The sequence below is a fragment of the Mustela erminea genome, chromosome X (genome assembly GCF_009829155.1).
Source record: "Mustela erminea isolate mMusErm1 chromosome X, mMusErm1.Pri, whole genome shotgun sequence".
NCBI classification, from domain to species: Eukaryota; Metazoa; Chordata; class Mammalia; order Carnivora; family Mustelidae; genus Mustela; species Mustela erminea.
In genome coordinates this window covers 6,691,440-6,715,089 of record NC_045635.1, presented here as the reverse complement: position 1 = coordinate 6,715,089, position 23,650 = coordinate 6,691,440, and the positions used below count along the sequence as shown (strand labels likewise).

General features: G+C 51.8%; 1 protein-coding gene across 4 annotated transcripts in view; it reads right to left on the bottom strand.

Moving 5' to 3' along the window:
• Nucleotides 1-23,650, bottom strand: part of WWC3 (WWC family member 3) — a 108,950-nt gene that overhangs the window by 59,172 nt on the left and 26,128 nt on the right. The window contains exons 2-3 of one of the 4 annotated variants that reach the window (XM_032329507.1): nt 10,234-10,343; nt 5,145-5,348 (exon numbers count right to left, since the gene is read on the bottom strand). In XM_032329507.1, the coding sequence (XP_032185398.1) occupies nt 5,145-5,348; nt 10,234-10,249 (220 nt within the window). In that variant the 5' untranslated portion in view covers nt 10,250-10,343. Of the gene's footprint in view, nt 1-5,144; nt 5,349-10,233; nt 10,363-23,650 lie in introns of those variants that run through there. The other 3 variants (XM_032329508.1, XM_032329509.1, XM_032329510.1) reach the window with 3 other exon arrangements.

Below are 23,650 nucleotides of genomic sequence, written 5' to 3'. Positions count from 1 at the left end.
ATAAGGTCCAGCTTCACCACCACCCAACTGAGGAATTCAGGGAGGGTCAGCACTTTCTCACGGGACGTTAGGCCAACTCTCCGAACTATCCGAAGAGACAGACTTCTGGTGCAGACTTCTGGTAGTTCCTAAGAGCCAGGGTATCAAAGTCAGGTGCCTGCTGCTGGAAGAGACCATCACAAGTCAATCCAGACTACTGGATTCCCAATGCTGGGAATCACCTGGGAAGTTCTACCAAAAAATGCCTGGCCCCACCCAAAGCCAAGCAGATCAAAATCTCTGGGAGTGCTCCACAGGCAGCAGTTTTAAAAAGCCCCTCAGGCGATTATACCCTGTAGCCAGAGTTCAGAGCTACTGGTGTAGACCTGGTGTTGGGAAACTTTCTCTGCAAAGGGCCAAACAGTAAACACTTATGGCGACGTGGGCCATATACAGTCTCTGCCTCGTTCTCAACTCTGCTGCCGTAGCTACTATAGACAATAGGTAAGTGAGGGCACGTGGCTGTGTTCCAATAATGCTTTATTTATAAACAGCCAGAGTGGACAAGAGTCAGCCCAGAGGCCATACAACATTTGCTGACCTGTGGATTAGACTATAATTGACCCTGCAAATGGTCGCAGGCTTCATCCGAATGCATCCAGAAGCTAAAGGTTCTCCGGAAAACTGAACGATTAGCTCCAGAATGAAAGCTTCGGACACAACAAACGTATTCAGTGGAAAAGGCAAAGAGAAGACCGCGTAACGATGCAGAAAGCAGGCTATCTTCTTCTAGATGAGGAATCAGCTCACCATATGAAATAAACACATAGAACTGGGAGACACATTTTAAAATAAATTTAAAGAAAGAAAAAGACCTCCCTCTTTCCACCTCGAGATATGAGCCAATGTTAACAAGTTAATGCAGTCCCCTCGTTTCTCTTTCTCCTTTGGGGTGGGGGAATAACACCCATCAAGAAAAGCGTAAAGAAAAGGACTTAATGCAAAGCCAATACAAATGTGACCACCCAGGTCAAGAAACACAAAGGTCTCCAACTGTCAGGAAGTACTTCGGTTTTCCGTTTTTGTAGTGCTCCTGAAAGCTGCAATAAATTCCTTCACTACAACAGCTTTAATAAACCTCCTTTGCCAGCAACACAACACAAGATAACACGTGAAGAAAGTGCGAGAACACCACAAAGCGAGCTGCAGGGAAGTAGTGCGTGCGCGTCAGAGTGCATCCGCTCCTGAGCAGCTCTGTGCCCGTGCTCTACAGAGCAGAAAACTGGTCTGGGTACCAAGCAGCCGCCAGAAACACAGCAGAATAGGGTTCTTGGTCTCGTGGGGACATGTATGCTCAAATCCAGCCAGCATCTGAATCTGCTTTGCTCAGGGACAAAAAAAAAATGAAATAAAATAAAATTTAAAAAGGTCAAGGCGTGGATATTCTTAGATACCAGATGGCCCAATATTGACACAAAATCTTTTCTCCCCAGTGAATGGAGTTTTATTCTGGTGATTTCCATAACTCCGGGGAAATCTGTGCCGGGTGTGGGAGAAATGCACATCCCTTCCTCCCAGCCTCCCCCTTCTGCTCAGTATCAAAAATGGCTGTTTTTTTTTTTTTAAATTCTTTATTTATTTGACAGAGAGAGAGATCACAAGTAGACAGGGAGGCAGACAGAGAGAGAGAGGAGGAAGCAGGCTCCGCACCAAGCAGAGAGCCAATGTGGGGCTCGATCCCAGGCCCCCGAGATCATGACCTGAGCCGAAGGCAGAAGCTTAACCCACTGAGCCACCCAGGCGCCCCTAAAAATGGCTATTTTAGTTCATTCCTCTGTTCACCATCACGGTCTTATTTTTCCCTACAATCAGCCGTTAGGGATAAATCATGTCCCCGACATTTAGTACCTACCAACAGCAGGTGCTCAGAAGTAGATAGTGCTCTGCCTTCCACTTGCCCCTTTTAGTTTCAAAACTGCCAGGTGACTTGTCCATTTATAATAGGTCTTTATTTCCGGATTACTCAAACAACAGGAAGGCAACATGTTTCAAAAACACGATTAGCTCTTAGGTGCTGCCTCTCCCATGTCTAGGACACAGTACAAGGCATCGAAGGCCACACATACAAACAGGCCTCGGTTCGAGGCCAAGTTCTACCATTTACTGGGTATGTGACTTTGAAGAAGTAACTTAGCCTTCCCGATACCGTTTCTCACATGTACAGCAAAGACAGACGGCCTCATGTACCTCAGAACGTTGCAATCCCAACAATGCAGAGATAATAACACTAGCCCACTGAATCCTGGCTCTTTTTGCTTCAAGTCATTGCCGATGAAGGAAGTAATGCGAACTGCGTCCAAGGGTTATTCTGTTCCCAGTCCCGGAGCACGAAGGCGCCTCCCTGCTTTAGACGACTAGCCCTGACAGCACTCTGGGCTGAGGGAGACCCGTGCGGCCAGAAAGAACTCCTCTGAGTCATCTAACAGAGCTTTCCTCATCGTAATGGGTAGTTCAGGTTAAATGGCAAGCTGAAAGCTTGGTCGGAACCCCAGGGACAGACAGCAGCAACCTTTCGGTAAAGCACTCAGAGTGAGTCCTAGATTCCATTCAGAGTCTTTTCCCAGATGAGCCAATAGACCCCAGCAAAATCCACCTGCGTCTCCCACCCTTCGTGAAAACAGGCAGGCCCAGTCTGGCCCCCGAGGCCACTCAGACAAGTGGATGCAGAGACTACGTGTACAGAGACCTCTAGGCTGGTCGGGATTCTGATGAGCGTGTCAGACTCTCAAGTCAACACTAGAGCCATGTTCACTGGCAAGAAACTTCCTGCCAAATTGTTCTGCTATGTCTTTCTCTCATTCCATTCTTAGAGAAACCAATGGAAGAGCCTTTGGAGACCTAACCAAACCCAACCAGGAGACAGATAAGGTCCCTCAAGGGTACTGGGAAGAGACATTCTAGTAGGCAAACTCACATGAGACCGCCAGTATGCAGTCCTCCTGAAGCTACAAAAATAAATTCCTATGGTTCAAGCCAGCTTCTATCAAGGCACTTTCTAAAAGGCTCCAAATCCCTAACCATATGCTCTCAGAAAGTTATAAGTCACCACTACAGCTAGGTGTGACCTCGAGGTACCAAGTCCATGGGCTTCTAATCCCATAAGGCCCCTGAGAGAGACCAAATGCCGGGCGCTAAGTCGTAGATTCCCAAAGACTGAAATCTTACAATGTGTAGTTTCTGACTACAGCAGAATTCAATTAGAAATCAACATGACATCTTTAAAAAGTCCCAACAACTTACTTTTAAAGAACCCATGGCTCAAAAGAAAAACTACAAAGGACATGGGAAACCATTTTGAATTGACTGAAAGAATACCAACATTTGTGGCAGGTAGTTAAAGCTGCACTTAACGAAGAAGTCCTACCTTCAGAGGTTATGTAAGGAAGTAAGAAAGCCCTAAAATCAATGCTCTAAGCTTCTACTTTATGAAGCTAGAAAAGGAAGAACAGAGTAAAGCCAAACTAAGAAGCAGGAAGAAAATAATAAAGAAGAGAAATCAATAAAATAGAAACAGACAAGAAATGGGAAAAGAAAAAAAAAAAAAACCAAAGCCAGTTTATTGTAAAGATAAATACAATCAATAAAAGTTTAGCTACACTGATTCAGAAAACAAACAAACAAACAAATTTTTAGTATTTAGTATTTAGTATTCATTTAGAATGAAAGGACACCACCTCAGAGTGTCTAGATACTAAAAGAATGGGTAAGGAAATTCTACAAACAACTTCATAAACTTGACAACTTAGATCAGCAGTCTGCAAATTCCCTGCAGGCCAAATCGGGCTTGTTACCTGTGTTTACACTTTGATCAGAGCAAGCCACACATATCGGTTTATGTATTGTCTCTCGCTGCTTTTGCACTATGAAGACAGGTTGAGTAGTTGCCACTGAGACCATATGGCCCACAAAGCCTAAAGTATTTACTTTCTAAGACTTGCTTTAAAAAAAAAAAAAAGTTTACAGACTTTTGGATTAGATGAAATAGACAAATTCTTTGAAACACACAAATACCAAAATTGACTCAAGAAACAGAATATCTGAATAGCCCTGTATCTATTAAAGATATTGAATTTATAGTTACAAACATTCCCACAAGGAACTCAAGGTCCAGATGGCTTTTTTGGTGAATTCTATCAAGTTCTAGCAAATACCAATCCCACACAAACTCTTTCTGAAAAGAGAGGAGGAGGCAACACTTCAAAATTCTTTCTGTGAGGCCTGATATGAGAATCAGAGAAAGACAGTGTAAGAAAAGAAACTAGAGATAAAAAACCAGACTCTAAAAATTAGCACTGAGCTGACCACTGCATTCTGATGGATACTTAAACCAAAAACGACAAAAATCTAGCAGTTACCTATATTTGAAGAACAAGAGGTAAGACGACCTGGAAACAACATACCATTATACCCAAGTCCTGACCTTCTGTCAGGGCACACTGACAGCAGAACGCTCTTCTGTTCCTGTTATGGGGGACACGCACCCCTCTCCTCCCCACAGCTTGAAAGGCATATTCGCCTTCAACAGCAGGTGCAAAAAGAAAGACCTCTAGCCCCTCGGCCTTAACTCCATTCTGACTTGCAACACAGAGTAAAGTTCTGACCGTGTCTTTAATGCTCAAGGCTGTGTCAACAGAGCTAAATACCTGGCACAGTGGCAGTCATGTCCCAGGTAAGTCTGTCCGTGTCTCAAGTGGACCTAGGCCGTTGTAACACAGACCTAGCGGTAGCACCCCCACACATTCTTGCCAGGTTCAGTGGCACCCCCAACAGTCACGGCCCTGTGAACCCTGGTGGGCGGTTCAGTGTGACAACTCTGTGGGGAGGGGACAGGCTCCAGCGGTGACTGGCTGCATCCGTAACAAAACGCTTGGGTTTCTGAGAGGGGAGCGGGTTCCTCCAACACCGGCGCACCCGCTGCTGCTTTAGAGGTCCGCACGCGGCAGCCCCTAAAACGGAGAGGGCTCCCTCCCTAAGAGCACGTGCTTAGACACCCCGGGAGTCGGCCTCGCCCGAGTCAAGCTCGGTGTCTGCGGGTGACCTAGAGGGGGCTGGGGCAGGGGGGCTTCCGGCGTCAGGCGGGGGTGCCCCGGGAGGCGTGGACTCACAGCTGGCGTGGGAGCGGCTGTCGTCCTCGCACAGCCTGTGCAGCTGCTGGTACTCCTCCTGCGCCAGCTCGAACCGCTGCTGCTTAATCTGGTAGATCTCCTTCTTGGCATTGAGCGCCTCCTGGGCCACGATCAAGTACTCCTTCAGCATCCGTTCCTGCTCGCGCCGCCACTGTTCGCGGGGGTCCTCGATCTGCGTGAGCTCTGCAACGGAAAGGGCGTGCGTGAGCGGCTTCCGAGTAAAACCCTCGTCCGGAAGACGCGGACGACGCGCGCCGCGGGAGCATCTGCGCCACGAAGCCTCCTGGAGCGCGGGCCGAACGCCTTCCGTCCGCACGGGCGCGGCTGAGAGGAGCAGGAGCCCCGACGGCCGCGCAGACGCTGGCTGCAGCGGGGCCCGAGACGCCACCACACAACCTCTCACACTGCGCATGCACACGGGTGGACACGAAACCAAATGAGCTGGTCTCGGTCAAACTGGTGGCTATTTCCAACCTTCTCGCTGACTTCTGTGGCTCGGGCCGCACCCCCCGACCCAGGCTGCGGCCCTCGTCCTTGCCTCGGCACCGGGCCTGCAGCCCACCTGTGGCACCTGCCCCTGCCCCGCTCCGGCTTCCTCACTCTGCAAGGGAGGCTCATGCCTCCCTCCGGCCCCAGGCTCTCTCCTGGGCTCCAGTTTTCGTCCCCACCGCCCCCTAGGCGCGGCGCCACCTGGACGGACCCAGAGCGACTCTGAGTCGTTCATCCACAGTGGAACTCATTCTCGCACAGGGTCCCTCTTCACCAAAACTGGAAGCACAGCAGTGGCAGCGCCATCACGTGCTTCTCCTTCCGCCTCCCTTCTCGAAGCGAGCAGCAGCATCTGCATGTACCCGCTCAGCCCACCCGGGACTCATCCTCAGAGAACGCCTGCTCTTCTCCCTCACCCAGAACGTTCCATATGGCTCATCAAGAACGGGTGATTTCTGCCCCTATATATAATAATGACTGGCGACATACCCTTCACTCCCGCTCCCCTAAGTTCACTCAGACCCGCAGGACCCCCCTCCAGAACCACACGGGCTTCCCGCCGCCGCATCCCACCAAAGGCCACGCTCAGTGCGCTCACCAAGTTCGCCCTCGTAACTCTGCTCGCAATTCCTTAGCCCACGAGTGTCTTTTAAAGCAACAACCTCCACGTGACGTAGGAGTGCTGGAACTAGCTCACCAGCTTAAGTCCTTTCTGTCACTTCCCCAGGACAAGTTTTTCCAAAGTGCTGCTGCTTCTGTCCTCTTCTGCCCCCCGGGAAGCCCTACTGTCTTCCAAGTCCCTCTGTGAAAGCACCTCCTTTTTGAAGCCCCCTCGGCCCCCACAAGCAGGTATACCTCTATGCGATGGGGAGGGCTGCAGTGCTCCCCGCCGGGCACGTAACTGCTCCCCCCACTACACTCCCAAGCGCCTCAAAGACAGGCACACGGCCTCAGTCAGCGTTCCAGGCTCGGGACCTTCCAGTCACCGGAGAGCCAGAAGCAATCGGTAACTGTTGGCCGCAAGCTCACTGAACGCCGAACGGACGGGCAGTCTGCTCCACAGGCAGGGGACCACGTGCCCGAAAGCTGGTCCTGACACTGAGGCGGCAGACTGAGCAAACGGGCCAGACAGCCAGACTCGGAGAAGGCTCCCCTCCTGACCGCGACAGAGCTCCTGGGGGAGATTTCAACACAAGTGCTGCCTCCAGGAAGTGAAAACGGCGAAGCCGCGTGCCCGCTCCAAGCTTCGAGAGCCCGGGCCACGGCGGCCGCCGTAACGATGACGTGCTGGTAAACAGATGCGGGCGCAGGCAGCCCAGACGAAATTAGGGAGAGCTCAGAGACATGCCGGCACGATTCTCCCAGCCCAAACTGTAAATAAATATGCAACACACTCTATGTTAACTTACTAGAATTTAAATAAAATTTGGAAAGAGAGAAAGAAAGAAACATAATTCTTTTAAAATGTACCCAGGAGCTCTCCTTTGTTTGCTAGATGGGATGTTACCTCACTCACAACCCAGTTCCTAAAGCTGGTTAGGTCTTCACACGCACGCGCGCTCGTACATTTAATTCCGTGCGCGGGACCAGCCCTCTAACAACAGCCAAAGGCAGAAACGAGCCTGACTCCAGCAGCTGGTGGGCGGATCAGGAAAGCGTGGTCTGCCCAGACGATGGCGGGGCATTCCGCCGTCCCGGGGAATAAGTCCCGCTTCATGCTACAACACGGAGAGCCTCACACGCATCGTACAGTGAAAGAAGTCGGACACCGAAGGCCACATACTGTATGATTCTGTCTCTACGAAATGTCCAGAAGAAGCAAATCCAGAGAGACAGAAAGGAGATTTCACGGCAGCCAGGGGCTGGGAGGCTGGAGGGGAGCGGGGAGTGACTGCTCATGGGTGCCAGGTTTGACTTCGGGGCGATGACGTGTTCTGGAACCAGACACAGGTAGTGGGCATACAACACAGAACACACCAAATGTCACCAAACTCCACAATTCAAAAGGCTTAATTTTACGTTCTGTAGATTTCACCTCAAAGTGGTTGAGAAAGGAATGTCATGTTTTCTTTACTATAGACACACACACACACACACACGAGTGCTTGCTAGGATGTTTCAAGGATGTCCTCCCTTTGAACCGCCTTCCGCCGACACCCCCTACCCCCTTCACACCGCCACCCCAGGTCCGCACTGGAAAGCCCCTCCAGGCCTCCAAGGTCTCACCAGGAAATAAGAAACCAAATATAAAAACAGTCAGGGTTCTGAGCTAGCCCCAGTTCAAACTCCGTGGGCCGGGGCGGGGCAGAGTCACGGCTGTGGCCACCAGAGCCACTGCCATGTACACAGCCCTGAGGCCCGCCGTGGCCCGCGGACGTGGCCTACACGCTGGTCAACACACTGGAGTCTCTTGGGGGCCTCGAAGGCGGTCGACCCAGGGTCCCTCTGGTCGACCTGCACAGTTCTAATTTAACGTCTGACTCCTCAGGGTCAGGCCTTCAGAGAGTTTTCAAGCTGTGCTATGAAGGCTTGGGTTCTCGGGAGCAAGTTTTCTGGAATGCAGTGTTTGGCCCCCACATACATTTTATTACAACAATAACCTTTCTTGTCCCCCCAAAAAAGAGGGGGGGGAGTTGCGTTCTCTGATGTCTTTATCACCCACAGTGCTGAGTCATCCCGCTTATACTCAGTGGCTGGAACAAAGTCCTTGGTGATTACTCAGTTTTTGGGTTCATAGCCACGTCTAGAGTATTATGTGAACTCCTTGAGGGTAGACGCTGGGTCTCACTTCCCTGGGTCCCCAGAGCCCAAAGAGTGGCCAGCACAGAGAGGCGCTCTGGAACATTCCCTGTTACAGCAAACAGGTGAACAAGGAACGCCCACAGCAAAGTGGCGGGTGCAGAGGGACGAGTCTTGGTATTCAAAGCCGGAACAGTCCACGGCTTCAGTGGCAGGCAGAGTTTCCAGAAAGGCTGTGTAAGGCAGATGCCTCTGCCATTCAGTATCACCACCCGGTCTCGGAGAGGCCGAAGCCTAGGGGTGAAGCCCCGGCACACATGTGCCCAGGCCCGCAGGGCAGCAGCCGTCTCCCGCGGGAGCTGCCCAGCGGCAGCCGGGGAGGCCCGGACAGCAGGATGCCTCGAACACACTCAGTCGTGAGGCATGCGGTCAGCTGGACTAGGGAGGGTGGACTAGGGAGGGCGGCCTCGGCGGGAGCCTCACTGAGCGCCGCGCTCTGCCCAGTGGCTGGGGGATTTATCCAGAAGCCCTCTTGCCCCTGAGACAACTGCCTGGGAAGGCCGATGAGCCGGGGCGGTTCCTCTCCCCACTGCCCAGTCTCCAGGTCAGGGCCGCCATCAAGTGCAAGGCTGACCGCCGGTGTCAGAAATCCCACTGCCCCGGACGGAGAACAGAAGTCTTGCCATTCAGGTTTCTGAGCGCCGACTCGGGGGGCTGGCTAGGAAGTGCCAATGCAGGAATCGGCCCCAAAGACACCAACCTGGGTCGCCTGCACTGAGGGGACGGGAGGGCCCGTGGAACTGGCGTGAGGAAAGAACTTCAGATCACTCACATGGCGGGCGCTGTGCGGCCTCGGGACCCCCAGCCTCCCCTGCACTGCATACACTGAGGGACAGAAAGCGCGCGGAGGGGAAGCCACGCTTCATGTCGCCGGGAGTGAAAAATGAAAACGACAGAAACACTGAGCATAACTGGCATGAAAATGGGAGTGAGTGCAAAAGTGGGAATCTGAGAGGGAAGGGAGCCCCCAGTGGGACCAGGAAGGCTGATGACGGGGCGACAAGCCAAGAGGGAGGGGCAGAGAGCAGAACGGAGCCTGTGAACCAGGGTGCCAAGGTCGGCCCCACGGCCATTCGGCCATTCGGGCGGCAGCTCGTCTTCTGTGGCAGGCTGTCTCGAGCTGCACACGAAGTTCGGCAGCAGGCCGAGGCCCTGCCCACGAGATGCCACCAGCTCCTCTCCCGGACGTGACAACAGAAAATGCCTCCAGACCTTGCCAAGTGGTCCTGGGAAGCAAAATCAGCCCTGGTCGAGAGCCACAGCTCTACCCAATTCTTCCAAGAAAGCCGGCGTGCTCAGGACCCACTGTATTATTTTAGCTGCAGTCTACCGGGCTTTCTCCCTTCACAAAGATCAAAAAGGGCTGGTATGCTAAGGTTGAAGCTGAATGTGTAAGACAAAATGAAGTTAAGGCAATCACTGGGGCATTTATTGTTCCAGGAACTCGTAAGCTCTGCTTTGCAATAAATAACCTTCTCATTATGAAAGATATTTCTATTTCTAGACTGCCTGGGAAACGTATTCCTTTTACTAGGCATTAAAACCCTCCACTAAACATATTCCGTCCAGTCCTGGGCAACACACAGGTAAGGTGTCCCACAACGGCTTCACTTTTTGAAGAACCCCACAAAGGACAACCTCAGGTTACGTTAGTAAAATCCAGCTTAGTGCTGCGGTGGATAGTAACGACTGTCTTAGCCCTACAAAGAGAGTTCTTAGCATCTTTGAGATCAACATGAAAACTCATTCACATATAACTCAAATATGGGAGTCTACTTACTATTTATGTGGTCCATGTAATAAATTCCAATTTGTTTATCGTATACCGTCTCCCATCCTAAAGGAAGTTCATCCCCAACACAATCGGCAAAGGTCAATGGCTTTGTTATCCTGCAAAATAAAATCATGAGAGCCAATGTGAAAGGTCAATTTCATTAAGTTTGCGGAATCGACTCTAGAATTAGGTCTTAATACGAAATTAGATATTATCTCATCTAAGTGACTGCTTCTGCTCCAACTACTTAGTTGGGAAATTAATTCACTGGCTTTGCCTGAATAATACTCAGCAACAATATCAGTACACTTGCAGTTAAAAGCATTCCTATCTCAAAGTGCAACTTTAAATAGCAGCGAAAATAGATATGGACAGTTACAAAACAGGTAAAAGGAGCATCTTCTTCCAAGCAGTACGTTTAATGGGGTGACGGTGTTAGAACCCTCCGCAACAGAACAGCCGTGGTTTGTTCCCATTCCCTGACACATGTCCCCACCCCGCATCACCCCCTGGCCCCTGCCCCTGGGTCTGTTTCCAGGCAGGACAGCGTGAATCTATCGAAAACACTGGTGAGTTTCATCTACCAGAGGTCATCAGTTAAGGAGCTAAACATTAACCACTGACCAAAGACAAAAAGCCCAGCGCACCCAGCCCCCAGACAAGGAGGTACCAATTGGTCCTTAGACTGTAAGAGTCTGAGATTGCAAAGGGTCCTTTTTGTTTTCTGGAGAAAAACAACAAAAGCGCATTGTCTACAGACCTCTCCCTTTGAAGCATACGTGACTAAGGAAACCTCAGCTTGACACAGATAAAGGGTTTCCAGATGGGTGTCTTTAGGGAGCACCTCTCCCTCCCCCACGTCCCACCATCACATTGATTGACAAGACAGCTGTTGTATAAAATAGGCCACGCCCTATAATTGTCTGAGTCTGGGCAGCTCTCTCCTCGGCTGTCTCTATAAATGCACACTGACCGGTATGCACGGGAATCTGACAACCTAAATTTCACTAACTCAGTCCTCCCCATCTTCTGTTCAAGTCCCCGGCCCCAGGAAAGCGAGATACCGCAACCACAGCCAAACCTCACAAGACCAGTATGAACGCGGAACATGTTATTTCCCCAAACTGGTTGGACAACCAGCCTCTGTCCCTCCCAGGAGCATTTAGAAGCCAGTAAACACCATCAGAATGGCAGAGATTATAACTCGTCTTCATTTTACAAATAGTTATAAGACATTAGAGTCAATACCAAAACAGGAAAATGCCGAAGGTGAAATCTGCTGCCGACAGCCCACCAAATACAATGCACTCCGAACTGCACGACCTCACACGACGAGCACACGGCCCGCCGCCCACCCCATCTGCAACCCCACCGTCCGTGGCAGGAGTCCTCCTCGGGCTGTGAAGGGCGCAAGGGCAGCACAGTCCAAGTCAAGCAGGTAAGAGCAGGGTCTTGTGCGTGAGTCCAGTCCCGAAGGGTACCGAACCACAACAAGAACAGTGCTATTTTAAGATAAACGGAGTCCTGAGCACATCTCTGCTATTTAGAGTCACACAGATTCCGCCATTCTAGAGTCACATAGAAGCTTCGAGGAAAAAAAATAATAAGCTTAGAGAAAAGAAAAGAACATTTTAAGCATGTTCACATCTATGACCTCATCTCATCAGCAGAGGTGGGAAACCTGACCTTCCCGCCCTACTGAGCCCAATTCACTTCGTAATTCAGAACTGTTACAAAATGATTTTGAGCTCCTATTTTCAATTTTTGATCCAATAAACAATGCAGGTAATTCTAGTAACACTTCCATACTTGGCGTTCCAAAAATGAACAAAAGGACACGTCTACTGTCTCGGTGAATTTAATTTTAATTTTTTTAAAAGATTTTATTTATTTATTTGACAGACAGAGATCACAAGTAGGCAGAGAGGCAGGCGGGGGGCGGGGGGGGTGAAGCAGTCTCCCCCTGAGCAGAGAGCCTGATGTGGGGCTCGATCCCAGGACCCTGAGATCATGACCTGAGCTGAAGGCAGAGGCTTTAACCCCCTGAGCCACCCAGGCGCCCCTTGGTGAATTTTATTTGGGCTCGATACAGAAGCTGTATGTCTCAGATTCTACTCTCTCCAGACAGAGCACAGAGTCTGCACGGTTACCCAGGAATCTGTACTACAAAGCCACCCGATGAGAGGGCACGGCTGTCACGGTCCAGCTCACACCAGAAGCAGGGTCTCTATGCCCACAGAGAAGTTACCAAGTCCTTGCTATTGGGCTCATCGAGCCCCAGCGCCGCACACTTTGAGCCCATCTACTCACCTGACAGTTGTCTCAACATGCTCAATGTCGATGAAGTAAGTGTTCCAGCTCCCAAAGGACAGAAGTGGTAAACAGGAGGCAAATATAGGGATTGCTTGGGCAGGCCGAACGCAGCAAAGGGGCCAGAGGCCAGAGAGGAGAAGCACAAGCACCCACTCCCCGGCTTCACCCATCACACGGTGAAACATGCACACCTGCGGCAGGACCCCATGGCGGCCGGCTCCAAAGAGGGCCCCCGGCGCTTCCTGCCTCCTGTTCCTCACGGCCTCGTGTGCTCCCCTCCCCGCTGAATAGGGTTGAGCCTGTGACGCCCCAGATACTGTGGAAAGGACAGTGCGTGGCCTCCGAGGTGGGAGTCATAGAAGACACTGCTTCCACCACGTTCTCTCAGATCGCCGGCTCTGGGGGAAAGCAGCAGTCGTGTTGGGAGCTCACACAAGCAGCCCCAGGAAGAGACCCCAGTGGAGAAGAACGGAGGCCTCGTGCCAACAGCCAGCACCGAGCTGCCAGCCCCATGAGTAAACCACCTCGAGAACGGACCCACCAGCCCCAGTCAAGCCTTCAGATGAAGGCAGCCGCCCCAGGCGGCATCTTGACCAAGCCACCTCACGAGGCCCAAGCAAGGCCCACCCAGATAAACTACTCAATTCCTGCATGACAGAAATCATGTGCCCCCTGTCATCTGAAGGCACCAGATGTCAGTACTTCATGGTGCAACAACAGGTAACCAATAAAATCCTAAGCTCTCACGTCCCTTCCGAGTCTACCAGATACTGTAGTGGACATTTGTGCTGACAGCCCAGGCTGTCTTCTGTTAGGAGGCAGTGAAATACAGAGAAGGCTTCTTCATCCTACTTGAGAACGTTAGAAGAAACATCCACACTGCCCGTCCGATTCGTCCATCAGATTCCAGAGAGCTGCAACCTCATTGCGCAGACACACATTTTGGCATGACTTTCAATCACAGCATTGAGAATGTCTACATTTATTGTCCTAATTATCATTCCAACATGTTTACGGGACAAAGACTTCAGCACAGGCCACCACGAACATCTGCAACTGTACCAATATCAAAATGATGTTTTTCTCCCAAGAAAGGTGTTGGTGGGTAACAGTTGCTTCAGTGACAAGTAAATCACTTCAAATGAGCTGTTCCGATTTCGAAGGTATCTGATCACACTGCTACGGTGACGAGAGCTGAACAACTCTTGGTTCCCTTTTCATGGTGAGAAGGGCAAGGAGTCTGGAACAGTGGAGTTCTTTGGGTATTAGTTTTTCAGCAAGAAGGGCTTTCTGGCTGTTGCTGGCTAAAAAGCAGGATTTCTGCACGTTAGGCTGCGGCCGGAAGCCGCCTGGACAAGATCCCAGCCACGGCCAGAGACAACCAGGACCCTCAGCACGGTGCTGGGCTTCCTCCTGGACAATCCCGTGACCCCTTGTGCTGCTAGTGGCCATCCCTCCAGCTGGGGGGAGACATGGTGACCAAGGACTCTTCCTCAAGAGCATGTGGCACAGCGCTGAGGGTCACGCGGCGCAAAGCCCAGGGCTGCTGTTCCAAGTCCTCCCCAAGGCAAGCCCGGGGTTCTGTCCCCACTCATAGGTATGCCGGCCCAAGTTCCTGAGTCCTCATCTCTCCAGAAATTTTTTTTTTTTAAGATTTTATTTATTTGAGAGAGAGCGAGAGAGAGAGAGAGAGCACGCGCAGGGTGAGGGGCAGAGAGAGAAGCAGGCTCCCCGCCAAGCAAGGAGCCCGAGGCGGGACTCGATCCCAGGACTCTGGGACCGTGACCTGAGCCGAAGGCAGAGGCTTCACCAACTGAACTACCCAGGCACCCCTCTCCAGAAATCTGACGTTGGATTTTTTCCAACTAACTTCTTCCCACGCTCACATGCAACTCAGGCATTTGTTTCCATTACAGAGGGTTTAGGAACTATACCTACCTAGGAGAAAAATGTCCATTCAAACCCCTACTCAAATACAACCATCATTCCTATTTTGATGCATTCTCCTCCATCTTTTTTCTGTGTTCTTTTAATTTTTTTTCTGACATAATCATGATCACACAGTATCTACAATGTTCTATCCTGTCTTTTCCACTTAACGTTGTAACACGGATACTGATTAATTCATACCTTGAGTCTCCTCCAAAATTCCCGGAGATGGCCTAACACTATGGCCTAAATATTCTGCCTCCCTCATAAATTCTCTGTAAAGATCACCTGGAACAGTTAAATAGGCTAAGCTCCTTGAGAACAATTACCCTGTCTCAACTGCCTTTGAGCCCTAGGAGGTGATCTCGGAATAAGAGCTTGCGTTTTTACCAACAGCTTGCTAAGGGGATTGATAAAATTCAGCTAAGCGCTCTCCTATTGTTGACACACCTACATTACTTCCCCATCTCTGCTAATAAAAACATTCAAAAGCACTGCTTTGGAAAATCAGTGCAGCAATTTCTCAAAACAGTTAAACACTGGGGTGCCTCAGTGGTTCAGTCGGTTAAGCGTCTGCCTTCGGCTCAGGTCATGATCCTGGGGTCCTGGGATGGAGCCCCGCATGGGGCTCTCTGCTCGGCGGGGAGTCTGACTCTCTCTTCCTCTGCCTCCAGCTCATGGTCTCTCGCTGTCGCTCTCTCTCTCTCAAATAAATAAAATCTTAAGGAAAAAAAAAAAAACAGTTAAACACTGAGTTTCCATATGACCCAGTAATTCTACAACTAGGTACATACCCAAGAGAAATGAAAAACATTATGTCCACACAGACGAATGTCCGTACTGGCACTCCTCGCGACAGCCAAAAGGTGGAAACAACCAAAGGCCATCAACTGACAAGTGGATCAGTAAAATACAGTCCACCCACACAATGGCATATTACACAACCATTACAAAAGAACGGAGTACCAACACAGGCTCCAACACCAGCGGGCCTTGAAGTCACCGTGTCAGGCGAAAAAAAACAGACACAGAAGGCCATGTGTTGCACGGCTCCATCTCTAAGAAATGTCCAGAACAGGCAAAGCCACGGAGACAGAAAGTAGACCGGTGGTTGCCAGGGCCTGGGGGAGAGGGGAGGGAGCGAGTACTGATAGACACCGGGCTTCTGCTGGGAGGGACAGAAATGTTCTGACACGAGACAGTGGTGATGCCTGGCCAAGGGGAATGTGCAGAAAACGAATGAACTGTATGCTTGAACTGTTGAGTCCAGTGCTACATGTGAATCATATCCCAATTTTTAGAACTATGATGAAAGGAACATCTCTGTTTATTATAAAGCTCATAATCTGTATTTACAATTATCTTCTTCGAAAGGGTCCACAAAGTACATTTGCAAGTCTGAAGAATACGAAGCCTTTCTCCGTATCTCCAAGTCAATGTGGAACCTGCACAGTCAAGTGTAGGGAACAGGAATAAAATCACCTAAAACCCAGACCCCTGGATTCATGTTTTTGTTTTTCTCTCCTTTGTCCTACAGCTCATGTTTCCACAGCTGATATCATACTACATACAATTTCATACACGGATTTTTTTTTATTTGCATATTTCCCCGTGCCCTTCGCCTCCTGTCGGCACCACTTTCCGTCCCGCTGGCGTCTTCCATCATTTGCAGTAAATCATAATTCATCTACCAAGGACCTCGGGTCAGCTCTTGAGGTATGTTCCAATTTTCTGCTCTTCATTGTGAAGGATGAGTATGAGCTCACAGGAAGCACTTAACATCAACTTCCAAAGTGAGTTACCCTCCTGCACACAGTGAAGTAAGAGATGGCCTTTCTCACTACTCTCTGGGGATATCTTCAGTGCACTTGCTTGAGCGCTCAGAGTAAATCCATACGGCACAAGCGTGCTTTACTTTCGAGGAACACACTGGTAGGGAGTACGGGGTAAGTTTAATAGCATTCTCCGAATGCAGGGCAGCCGGGAAACATGGTCAGTGATGAACTGAGAAGCGGGGTACCCACTGTCCCCATGCTTCAAAGTATGCTCTCACAGTGCCAGCTCTCGCCAGTCCCCTCACCATCCCCTGACCTGAGCAACCCCAGCCAGGAGAGGTGCCCTCAAGCCCCCCTCACAGAGATTCCCAATGCAGAGTCTCCCCTTAACGAACGGCTCTCCTTGGCCTTGGCTGAGGAAATGAACACGGTCTGCGGGCCAGTCTTACCAGAGTTGGTCCGCGAGAAGTGAGGACGATGCATGGCACCAATGCTGGCTTCTTTCGGAGCCCATTTGCCCGTCGCATCCTGCAGGGCTCTTTAGAAAGTGGCCATGGACCATCTCAGTCAGTGCCAACGCCAAGAGAGCCATTTATTGCCGTGAAACCCTGGATGAGTCCTTCTGTTTCTCTCTGGGCCTCCATTTTCCAATCTGCAAAATGAGGATGAGCCAACACACCTGCCAGGGTGGTGCTAGCCACGCGTGGCCTCTCCAGTCGGAGCGCAGAGACCGGCTCCGGCCGCTCCCCTTCCCGCCTCCCTCTCGGTTCTCCAGCAGACCTGCTTCAGACTGTATCTGTTTCCTTTTGCCGCTGTAACAAGTCACAACAAACTTGGTGGCTTTAAACAACACACGTGTATTATCTTCCAGGCGTGAAGCTCACCGGTGCAGCTTGGTTTCACAGACCTAAAACCAAAGCGTCAGGAGGCGGCCTCCCCCCTGGAGGCCCTAGGGAGGAAATGTGCTCTCTTGGCTTCTCCAGCTGCCTCCATCTCCGAAGTCGGCTACGGCTGGTCGAGTCTTTCTCAGGTTGCCACCTCTCCAGTTTTCCCTCTCCCACTTCCAGAGACCCTCGTGATGACACTGGGCCCCCCCAGATAGCTGGGATAATCTCCCCACTGCAAGGTCCCGAACCTGGTCACGCCTGCGAAGTCTCTCTTTGCCATGTCGGATAACACGGTCGCGGTTTCAAGGGATGAGGATGTGGACGTCTTGGGAGGCCATGACCTGGCCGGCCACAACCCACCGCCGGGGAGAACAGCTGACAGGGATCCAGGGCCTCCAAGATGGTGCCTTCCTTCCCGGCCTGGCTCTGCAGGAACCACAGCGAGGGGCAGGAAAGGGGCGGTGGGCAGCAGAGGGTGAAGGTGGAGAGAAGGCTCACCACTGAGTCTTCACGCATTCTCCTCATGCGAGGGAGAGCAGGATGGCCCCACGGCACTTGCACTATCTGCTCCAGGCTCCTAGAGCAAGCTCAACTCGGTATTCCCAGTCCGGGCTTGTTTTTAGTATGTTCTTCAGAGGGGATACCATTTGTTTCCATTCTAGTTCCAAATCCATCCTCAAGAAATTAAAACGACTTCCCTTCAAATTTTCTGACCTACCCGGCTCCCAGGGAGCTTTACAGACTTCTGGGGCGGGGCCATTACCTTGACATGGGACCTAACCTGTAACAGCAACTTCGTATGATGTGATTAGAAAGATCATAAGCAGGTACCTCACATTGTTTCCTACAGTGTCTATGCTTTACACTCACAGCGCATCTCATCCCAGGCTGGAGACGACGGACGTGCGCCATCTCCCACGTGGCTGTGTCCACGGGGCTGGTCGGCACAGCTCCAGGGTCTCACCTCGCTCTGTGACCATCTGATTCTATGAAAGATCACGGCAAGACCCACCTGCTGAGACCGAGAGTCCTTAAGAAATATCGTGCCTGAAAGGCCATCTTCCACAAGCCCCTAGTGGGGTGCGGAAAGACTGCTGAGGTTTCTAAGACGGCCAAACCTCATGCGGGGGACTCTGCTTCCCCCCGGCCCCTCGCTGTCCACCGGCGCTCTCAGAACCCGCAGGAGCTGCTCTTCCCCACCTTGGAATGTGCTTTCCCTTCGCCGAGCTTCCCTCCCATCCCCTCCTGTTCAAGTCCAGCTCTCTCCCAGCGTTGCCCCAGATACCTCCTGACCCAGCCCAGCCCAGCAGGAAGCAAGCTGCCCTTTCTGGGGCCAGACGCAGCCCTCTCTCTCTCCCTCTGGGACACCTGTTAAAACTACGAGCCGAACGCCATTACTTGTTCACGTCAGGTCGCATCTCCCCCGGGTGTCTGTTCCTTCCGGACAGGAACGGTGTCTCATCCCTTTCTCACCCGCCCCCACAGAGCTCCAGGGAGTGTCCCCTAGGTGCCCCACCAACACGCACATGGGGGGAGTCATGGACTTGACCTGATCAATGGTGAATGGAGTCTGCCACCGCGTGTACATTTATAGTAGCTCTAGAGTCATTGTTAGATGTCTCTGCCTTGGCAGAACCAGCTCAAGGCAGGAGCACAGCGCTCAGGCCTGAGAGACTGGGTCCCAGGGAGTGGGCTGCCGTGTGGCGGATGCCTCTCTTCCTCTTGGGGACGGGATAACAGGTGCTCAGGATCTGTTTATTAGTGCAGTAGGAAACGCGGGCTTGTTGAGTTAGAAATGGCATCCCGGACCCCTGGTGCTAACTGAGGGGGGCCGGTGCATACTGAGGGGCCCTCACAAGGGGACCGAAAGTCACCTCTGGGTCCTCTGAGATTCCCCGGCTGCCTTGAAAGTCCACGCACCCACCCTGTGCCCGCACAGTCCAGCCTTTGGTGCCCAACTGCTGCAGACGGACCCGAGCTGGCCCCCCCTCCCTGGGCTCCAGACCAGGCGGCTGGTCACCGGGGAAAACCCCAGCCCAGGCAGGTCTCGCTCGGTGGGGAGGGCGGACAGATGACGGCTTCCCGGAGTCTGGATTCTGGAATCTGTCTTTTCCAAGGAGGAACCAGAAAAGCTGACATTCCTAAATCCACGCACAGAAGAAAGCAGATCTGTGACTCTGAGGGACTAGATAGGAAAGGGGCACGGGCTGGGGGCGGGAACAATGGGAGATGGCAATATTTGAACCAACACACAGTGATGCTCACACAGCTGTAAACATTTACTAAAATGCATCGCACAACATTGAAATAGGGAAGTCTGAGGGATGGATGTAAGTTACACCTCACTATAAGTATGTTAAAAATCTATCCACGCACAGGCGCCTGGGTGGCTCATTTGGTTAGGCGACTGCCTTTGTCTCAGGTGATGGTCCCAGGGTCCTGGGAGCAAGCCCCGCATTGGGCTCCCTGCTCAGTGGGGAGCCTGTTTCTCCCCCTCCCTGCCATTCCCTTGTGCTTGTACTCTCTCTGTCAAATAAAAAAAACTTAAAAAAAAAAAAACAAGTGTACACACATGCATTGAGATTCCTCCTAAGTTGGTCACTTACAGTGGGAAGAAATAATTTCAAGAGTCTGAGTCTATGAAACACGCGGAAACACTTCACTGTCACCTCACCTTAGGTTGTCAGAACTAACATCTGGCGATCCGGATCCACAGATTCTAAGTTATGGCTCCCCAGTGTCCCAGTGCGTCCTCCGAACAGGAGGACATGTGCTGACACGGTCTCTAAACTAATCATTTCCAGTGTGCTGCATGCATTGGCCACATTACTCCGCATCGGGCCCTCACGCTATCGTGAGTGCAGAAATCCACGGAGTGGGTCCCGATCGGTGTTGTAGTTTAAGGAGAAAAGAGGAGAGTGCACCACGCCTCATGGGGGTAGCATGGCACGTGCCACGTTATGAAATTTTTCTTCCAGTTCTGTGTGTGCGGCAAGTGTCCTTCCCTTCTGAGCCGTCGGCAGTGCTTAGAAAGGCGGTGCTCGCTGACACGCCTCGAGGTGAGTGAAGCCGGTCTAGGGCTACCTCGAGGGCTACCGCCTACCTCCTCGCACATCTGGCAGACACAACTGAAAGTGTGCGGCCACACCCACCAGGGCCGGGCCAACCCACCCGGCCCTCCTGCCATGCAGGCAGAACCTCCTTTAATCAGCACAATTTTAAGAGCTGAGTCCATTATCATCACCCCCATTTCACCTAGCAGGACTCTGAACTCAGGGATGTGCACCTAAGACGTGGCCAGACTGGTCCCAGCACTGGGAAGAAGCCCTTACGGGTCACCAGCTGGTCCCCTGAAGGCCCACTGGGCTCGGAGGAGTCCAGACAAAAACGAAAGGGCTCCAAGAGCCAATCAGGCAGCAACCACCATTCCTGGGGAAAACGCTAGAAATAAAGACGCTGTCAGAATACAGGTCTACCTCCTTTTACTGCACTTTGCAAATACCTGCAAATACCATGTTTTTTACAAATAGAAGGTTTGTGGCAGCCCTGCACAGAATGAGTCTGTTGGCACCTGTTTTCCAACGATGTCTGCTCACTTCTTGCCTCTGTCACATTGCAGTAATTCTCGCAGTATTTCCAACTCTTTCATTGTTGTATTTGTTACCGTGATCTGTGACCCGTGATCACAGCTCACCGAAGGCTCAGATAATGGCTAGCACTTTTTATCAATAAAGTATCTTATAATCAATGTATATACACTGTTTTTTAGACATCACACTACTGCACACTTAAGAGACTACAGTGTGGTGTAAATGTAACTTTTATGCACACTGAGAGACCAAGATGCTCACTTGGCTCACTTTATTAATGACATTTGCTTTACGGTGGCATTCTAGAACCCAACCCAAGGTGTGCCTATAAGCATACATGCGCCACAGTCCCGTTGGAAGTAACTTTTATCTCTGGTGGCCATGACTCGAATGGGAGCGCAGTTAGGCAGCAAACGGCCGCCTTATTTTTAATATGGACAAAAGGCTAGAGGAGGGAACCTACGCCTTTAAAAATAAAATGTAGTGGGACGCCTGGGTGGCTCAGTTGGTTAAGCGGCTGCCTTCGGCTCAGGTCATGATCCCAGCGTCCTGGGATCGAGTCCCGCATCGGGCTCCTTGCTCAGCAGGGAGCCTGCTTCTCTCTCTGTCTCTTCCTGCCACTCTGTCTGCATGTGCTCGCTCGCTCTCTTTCTGACAAATAAATAAATAAAAAATATTAAAAAATAATAATAATAATAAATAAAAATAAAAATAAAATGTAGTGCTACAGAAGCTTGATTCTTGACTCACTACCAAATACGACTGACAGAAAGGGATATTTAAAAATCAAAAGGGGAGGTTTTAGGGAAGGATTTGGGGGGAAAAAAGGAAAGAAATAGTAACAATTGACGGAAGAAGTAAATTCAACTGAAATGGGAGAGGAAAGCCTCAAAGGCCGAGGAGAGCCAGGAGGCCCAACAATAACATTCTTTAGAAATGGCGTCACAGGGGGAGGCGACCAGGGAGGGTCCTGGCCATCAGTTCAGACAAGCAGCATGCAGCAGTGACGTCACAATCCTCTGGGCTCTGTGATCTCAATCTCAGCTTTGCAAACAGCGCCCGGATCAAGCTCACCCCTTTGGGTGGTTCCCAGTTGCAAAGGTCCCGAGCCAGGCTTTTAAGAGGAAAAGGATTTTATCGTGCATTCTTTCTTGCACTAATCACCTCTCCCCCCACCAAAACAGCCAACTTTCCGGCAATCTGCTTTCTTTTCGGCATGAGAATTTCATTCCTTTCTAAACGCATCTATGCATGTATCACCAACTGACTCCACGACAGAAGCAAAGGGGGAAATGCCAGAACATCTAAGACATCCAGCCGCTCGTCGCGCTCCTCTGAAGAAACACAGGCCAGGAGAGGATGCCGGGAATAGTTAAGTTCCCAGGGAGCGTGCGTCTTTCTGGCCTTGGAGCTCCTTGGGAATCAGAGATAAGCCACTGATCTCCTCCCTAGAAAAATGTGCCTACACATACACCCGGAGCACTGCCCTCAGATGTATGCGAAATGTTGCCAGTCCGGGCCTTCCAGTTTCAGGATCCCTGTTCCCAAGGCTCCCCAGCCAGGGGAAGAGGCAGCAGGTAGGCAGTGCAGTTCCTGGGGGAAGGGCCAGATTCACCCGCCAGCGGCAGGTTCAAAGCCCAAGACTGGAGCACTCAAGGCTGCTTCTGCCCTAGCCCGGGAGGGCACAGGAGGCTGCCAGAGCCACACAGGCCAGGGCCAGATGAACCAGGGCCCTGCCCTGGCCCCCAGCAGATGTCACGAGGGCGTGTTCGGCAAGAGGAAGCCTTCCCAGGAGGCGAGGGCGGGCCTGACAAAGCAGGGGCGCCGTCTCTAGGCCGTGGGAAGTCAGGAGGAATGGAGGCGGGGCACACAGGCCACCATCAGATCAGCCATCTGGAAAGATCCCCGGGGCTGCAGAGAAAGTGGATAGCAGGTAGAGGGACTGGAGGGGCGGGCAGAAAACCAGAAAACGAAGAAGTGGAAGAGTAGGGGGGAGGAGGGCAGGGGGAATGGGGGGGGTGGACAGTGCCAAGGCCAGGACCTTGGTGGGGAGGGCACTCCCCCGGAGGCCAGGTGCTACAGGGCAAGTAACTGCCCACCTGGCTGCCGCTTGCCTTCCTCCCCTTCCTCCTGTGGCCCTGCAGGGCTCCCTGGAAGTCACGTGGGGAAGGTGCTGCGTTTGAGGTCTTCGGCACACCCCCATCCAAGGGTTCATTCGACAGTGGGGAGCTTTCCACAAGGCGCCCCCCCCCCCCAAAGAGGTGGGAACAAGTCGCTGCAGCCCTGAGAGCACAGCATCCCAAGCCGGGACCCAGGGCACGGGCCAGCAACCCCGTGACTGAGTGAGTGACCCGAGCTGGGGTCAGGACAGCTTGTGCCCCTCCACCATAAAAAGCTACCCCCAGAACAGTAGGCGCTGCAGTCCGCAATCTGCCATTTTGCTCAAATACCGAGTTGCAAGAATTGTAAAAAAAAAAAAAAAAAAGTAAAAAATAAAAAGTGCTCAGGGCAGGACTGCGAGCAACCACGAAGTGGCTTCACAGTTAGCCCCCAATTCTCCATGAGCCCGGAACAAAGCTAAGTCTCCCACCTGGACACGCACAGGAAATACGGCGCATCGTGACAACTACTTGAAATGCGACGCCACTTGGACCGGAGCCAGGGCGCATCGCCCCAAGCCCACCAGCTCCAGTGCCTCTTCCTCGCGGCCCCTGCCACCCTGGCCAAACCCTCTGCTCCCTAACACCTCCGGAAGAGCCTTCATGTCCACAGGCACGGGCGCGGGGACACACGGGCCGGTCTGAGGAGCCCCGGGCGAGCCCCTCCAGCTGGGCGCACTGGATTGGGGTTAGTTCCCTCGGAGGACACGCTCCGGGCCCTCTCCGAGGCTTCCTCCAGCTCTAAAGCCACCACCAGGAAGCCTGTGGAA